Consider the following 6,000-nt stretch of genomic DNA (forward strand, 5'->3'; position numbering starts at 1 on the left):
TATATGACTTTTGGTGCCTTTGAACAAAACTCTCAGAGCAGAAAATAGATTTGCTTCTAGCATTGATAAGTGCTATACCTGCCAGTGGCCTCCAAGCAAAAATATCAGATAGACCTCCCTCTTTATTTGTAAATCATAAAATGGAATTCTGAAGTAGAGAGGGGCCTACACTTAGATGGTTGTGTTGTGGTCTATGCTGTGATGCTTACTGCTTCTTTGTAAGTTTGGGTTTTCACATTCAGGTTTTACATGTGGTTTTGGTTTGTTTTATTTTTTTTAACTACCCAAGAAAACTTGAGTTTGCAATCAGGGTTAAGATGTACCCAGGTGGCAGTGGTGCCTTGGCCCCAACCCCACCATAAGACTAGTCAGTCTCTAGTCTAGAGGTCCCATAGGCTTTAGCCCTCCTCCTCAGAACTTATGGCTCCCCTGTGACAGTTCTCCGGGGTGATGAGGGCCACACCCAGGCTTACCCTGTCTTTTTATGGTAGAACAGAAACCACAGCATGAATCGCTTCTTTATTAGCTTTGCATTCAGTTCCGGGGTGCTCCTCTCTGACCTTTCTTACTAAATGTCTTCTGAATGTAATCATAATTTCTGTCTTACAGCTTTGCATTTTGCAAGTTGCTCTCAGATTCAAAGCTAATAAAACTAAAACCATGAGAAACTCCAGAAAGAATGTTATGCCAGCTACAAGCAACAAGCTGTGCATGATGACATTATTAAGGTTACAGATGTATTTGGAGATCACTTTCCACTCCTTATCTTTAGGATTAGAATTCTATACCATTGCCTCCAGGCTCTGCTCCTTCTGTCTGAGTTGAATGAAATCTGTGGCTTGTAATAAAGCCCTCTGAAAACTAAGGTGTTTTATAGTCAACAATTCCAACAAACAAACCCAAATGAGTTTTTGCCAACTCTTGGTATGCTTCATCAAAGCCACTGGTAATTTCCTGTCCAAATGGTGCATTTGGTTTTTCTCACAATTTTAGGCCATCTATTCTTTCACAATGTGGAAGATAGTTATCAGATGAGAAATTTGACTGGAACAGTATTCAGCAAAAATTGTCATATATATGAAGTTTAGCACTATCATCTTTCTCTTCCTGTGCTTCCCACCTTTTTATTTTTCTCATCTTCCCTTTCTACCCCCTCCCCGCCCCCACCCATGTCATGGGTGGAAAGGAATCTAATTATTTCCTTAGGTACTAGAGACTTAATACGTTCCCCATCCCAAGCAACACATTAAAGCATTTGTCCTTTAAAATGCCTTAACCCCCAGGAACCAATTGCTAATGGTAGAATTTCAGACATAGGTTGAGAGTTGATAGAAATGGAGTGTGTCTATAAACACACTGTGACATTCTGTGGATTTGGAGTTAGAGGGTCTGGGTTGAAATTCCACCTCTGACATATGTGATCTCAGGAAAAACACATCAACTCTCCAGCCTACAGTTTTGTTTTATCTCTAAAATGAAGACTATGTGACCTCAGGCCTACTCTGTCTCTATCTCTGTAATCTAAGATCCATTTGGAGATGCTTTATACAGATGCAAACACTCTGTACTTAGGAAATAGTAGGGTAAACATTAAACCATAATCTCAGGCTCAAATGATCATCATTTTGGGGCAAGAAGCAAGGATGTGCTGGAGCCAGCTCCAACTGACTTTCAAGAGCCAATTTTTAAATTTTCATTGTGAAGATTTATGCCTCAGAAATCAGCAGATGACTTCAAATCAAGTTTTGTTACTTGTCTAAAGACTTAAGAAGGTGATGAAGAAAAATGTTAAAAATGCAGATTAAACTTGAAAGTGTATCCTGTTTTTCCCCCCCAGAGGGCAGACTGCCAAACATGTACCATTTACCATACCCCTAACTGAAAGGGCCCGTGGGAGTCATCTAGGGCCTACTACTCTAGCCCTTCTGAAACCAAAGAAGGCACCTTACATCTTCTGACTACAGATAAAGATCTTTTTATTTTGAATTGCCCGACTATAAGGGAAAGAGAGTTCACTCGTTTTCTTTAGCACTCCCAGGCATCTTCAGGACAGCTGATGCCTATAAAACAGTCAATTTAAAACCATTACTGGCTGGCAAAACTTATATTGCTAGCTTAGAAAGTTGGTAGAAAGAGGAAAAGGGAGCATTTCTCCAGCATTTTTATATGGCAAATAACCATTACTGAAGCTCCATTAGCACAAAATTCTTGTGTATCAATCTAGTGTGTATTTGTGTATGTGGGTCTTCTCCAGGCCCCCAAATCATGCCACATTATTATTGTTCAGTCATGTTCAACTCTTCATGAGCCCACAGACCGTACTGTGCATGGGGTTTTCTTGGCAAAGATACCGGAGTGGTCTGTCATTATTTTCATATTATGCAGGCAAGTGCTTATTCCACCTCCCATAAGGCCTTATAGAGACAGCCTGCATAATGGATAAGAGGTAGGAAGACCTGGGTTCATGTCCTGCCTCTGACACATACAGGCTGTGTGACCCTGGGAAAGTTACGTAACCTCTAATATACCCCAACAATTCTCTACGACTATAGGCAACAGGGAAGTCTCCGAGTTACATCCCCAGAGGAAGTTTACATGTTGGAACTTCTTTTCATTGATGGAATCACAGGCCCAGATAGAAAATAAAACTAAACAAACAAAAACAAAAACAAGAACCAGAATGGGGACTCCTTCTTAGAATGTTTTTTCTAAAATCCCTGCACCAAGTTCTGCCTTGTATTTCTCTCTTAAGTGTACTGAGAGATGCTATCCTTTTAGCTGAAGGGGAAGAGAAGGAATGAGCTTGGTGTTATTTCTTCTGTCACAAGCAGGGCTGCTAAAGGTGCCCCGTCCTGTGCTCTGCAGTTGCTGCAGCTTTTCTATACTCCAACATATTCTCCTGGATAACAACCGTCTTCTCGAAGGATTGACTGAACTAATTTTGGAGTTCTGCTTAAGTTGAAGAAATGCTTAACCCTTTCGATAAACTGAATTGCACTGAAATTATTTCTAGGTACCTCTGGCTTTTAAGCAATGGGATTGTGAGGTATAAAGATTTATTTTTAAATAGACTATTATTTTTGTCCCTATAGAGTTTACTTTTTTCTCCTATTGGGGGTCAAGGGCCACCCTATAGAATTAGAAATAGTCATGCACAAGAACTGAAAAGTCTTTGTGTTGTATATAAAGATGGTTATTCTCTTATGCAAAGCATCATTTAAAAAATTTTATACATACATATATACATACACACAATTGTATATATGTTTGTGTGTAATATGTTTATATATGCATATATATTTTATATCTATTTATATATGTATGTATGTATGAATAGATAGGCTAGAGGATTATCCTGCTGCCTGCCTATGGCTGATAGAAGCAGTCTTTCACCATTTTCCCCTTCATATATTTTAATCTTAGTCTTGTAAACAAAAGAGAAATCCCCCTATTTCTATTACTGTGGTATGTTTGGTTCATTCACATATACTCCTAATTAATGCTCAAACACTCATGTAGATCCATCATGATCTCTTTGATTTGATACCCAAAAGCTGGACTAAATAGAAACCAAAGCTTCCTCCTAATATCAGAGCAAGGGAAAGTCAATTTTGTCTGCTGCTCTCCTGTCTTCATGTGGCCCAGTAGACAGAGAAATAAAAATCACATAGAAGTAGCAAAAGAATACAGGCCTGGGTGACAATCTCATAATGGTAATTTCCATCATCTCTGCTTTCCCTGGTGGCTAGCTCTCAAACGTGGGCCTGAATTTTCTATTTAAGAAGTACTCCAGTTTCTTCATTCCCAAACTCCTTTCTGATCAATATACAATTCAATCCCTGACAAATAGTTGCAGGCCCTTGCAGGTGTGACAACATGGCTTCTGACACAGATCACAGACCATGTTCTTTTAAAGAGATTGTATTCAAAGAGAGACAGAAAAACAGACTTTGTTTTTCCCAGAGTATGATATTTGAAACACATATAAGTAGAACACAGTAAGATTTTTAACCCAAAATATAAATTAGTCTTAGCAAAACCAGTGTCTTTTTTTTTAATTGTGAGCTTGAGATATATCTGAAGGCTGTGTGAGGTAGAGGAATGAGAGGCCTGGATATCAGAAATAACCTCAGTTCAGATCCTGCCTTTGGCACATACTGTCTGGGCGACTGGGCAAGTCAGTTAACCTCTCATTGCCTCATGGGAACTCTTCGGGACTATAAATTGCAAAACACTTGATCTGCATTGATAGGGAGGGTTTGTGTACCAGAAGTTCTGTATACTAATGAAATCCACCCAACCATTATACACCTGCCTCAACCAACCCCCCCCCCAAACCTTATATAACTATTTCCAGTCTTCCCCCCCCCCCCATGTCCTACTTTCCTCTGCCCATTTTTCTCATTCCCATTTCTGTTTTCTGGGGTCAGTGTAAAGTTGCCTTTCTGGTTGGCCTCCCATCAGGCTTGTGCCTTCCATTCTCCTCGGACTGACCAAGCACTGGATGTCCCTTTACCTTTCTTCAGGGACACAGCTCTTCTGTTTATTTAGTTCTTCCTTACCTAATCATCAATTTGTTTTAGAGTTTGCTTTATGATATTATAATATTTGTGTACATAGGAACATACGATTTTAAAAATTTCAAAAGCTTTTAAATCAACCACTATCTTCCTCTATCTTTGCTTGATACGTTTCTCCATGTAAGCATATTAAGTTATGGGTTAGTGTTGAACATAGGCTATAGTTAGAGCTGCTCTACCTAGCCAAAACGATTCTGTGTTTCAGAATTTGAAGAGATTGAATTCAGCCAGCTTTTTTTCAGAGAAGACTTTATCAGTGACAGCTATTTTGGGGGTAACCTGCGTGGTCAGATTGCAACAGAAGAGCTCCACTTTGGAGAAGGGGTCCACCGCAAAGCCTTCCGAAGTAAAGTGATGCAAGGCCTTACTCCCGTGTTCAACCCTGGCCACGCCTGTGTGCTCAAAGTGCACAATGCAATTGCCTATGGGACCAAAAACAATGATGAACTTGTCCAGAAGAACTACAAACTTGCTGCACAGGTGGGTCCTTCTTTCCCCCGGTAGAGTCAGCTTCAAAAGATCATCCTTCAGGGTGTGAGATTTACTGATATTTTAAGTTTAAAATTTAAGTTGGGGTCAATGGGGCTTCCTCTAAGGTAGAGGTCCTTAACTTTTTTGTGTCATAGACCCCTTTGGCAGGCTGGTGAAACTTATGGAGTCCTTCTTAAATAATTTTTAAATGCATAAAATAAAATACATAGTATTACAAAGGAAACCAATTATATTAAAATAAATAATCTACCTACCCATCTGTCTACTTATCTAAACAAATCCAGGGCCTCCATTTTAAGAGCCCCTAATCTAAATGAAGAAACTTGGAAAACCTTCAGCCAAGGACTTTTCTAGATCTCTAATTATTAGGGATCTGCTTTGATAACTTCTCTCTCCCATCAGTTCTTCACAATTAAGGTTCAGGCCTCATACAAGTTTCAGAACTATTTGGCCAGGTTTGGCCAGGCTTTGAAGAAGTCAAGGGGACTTTTCATTTCAGTTTTTTGGGGAAAGGTCCCATTTAGTAAAGCCAGGGCCACACCTGGAAATCCCTCCTTCCCAGGACTTTATTGAGTGTCAAGGGAGACACTAAGCCTTGTTTGAAAACTGAGCTGTGTGCGCTTCTGCTTTGGCATTTCTGCAGCAGAAGCAGATACTTCACACCCTCGGACTGTTGCCCAGAACTTTTGGGTTGCTTCAGCAGAATAAAACAGAAAGAGAGTAATTTAGTGGCCCTTCACATTCTGAGACTCTCTCACTTGGTGGATGAGCCATTCGTTCTCATGAGGCCTACCAGTAATGATTGTTAAACTCCTGCTAAACAATTAAAACCACTGTTGGTTGTTGGTGACTGATAGGTCAGTTAGTCAGTAGCATTAGTGGGAAAAGGGTGCTAGATTATCATTTTTTTTACATACTAGAAACTATT

The 6,000-nt window shown here is 39.8% G+C and overlaps 1 protein-coding gene across 1 annotated transcript in view; it reads left to right on the forward strand.

Moving 5' to 3' along the window:
- The window catches only part of LOC138173541 (alpha-protein kinase 2-like), a 168,856-nt gene that overhangs the window by 101,233 nt on the left and 61,623 nt on the right, over nt 1–6,000 (forward strand). The window contains 1 exon segment of the mRNA XM_069103579.1: nt 4,786–5,060. Coding sequence (XP_068959680.1) covers nt 4,786–5,060 — 275 coding nt within the window.

This window comes from Petaurus breviceps, unplaced genomic scaffold (genome assembly GCF_028583685.1).
Source record: "Petaurus breviceps papuanus isolate PSGF00001 unplaced genomic scaffold, PetGlider_PUasm1.0 129, whole genome shotgun sequence".
NCBI classification, from domain to species: Eukaryota; Metazoa; Chordata; class Mammalia; order Diprotodontia; family Petauridae; genus Petaurus; species Petaurus breviceps.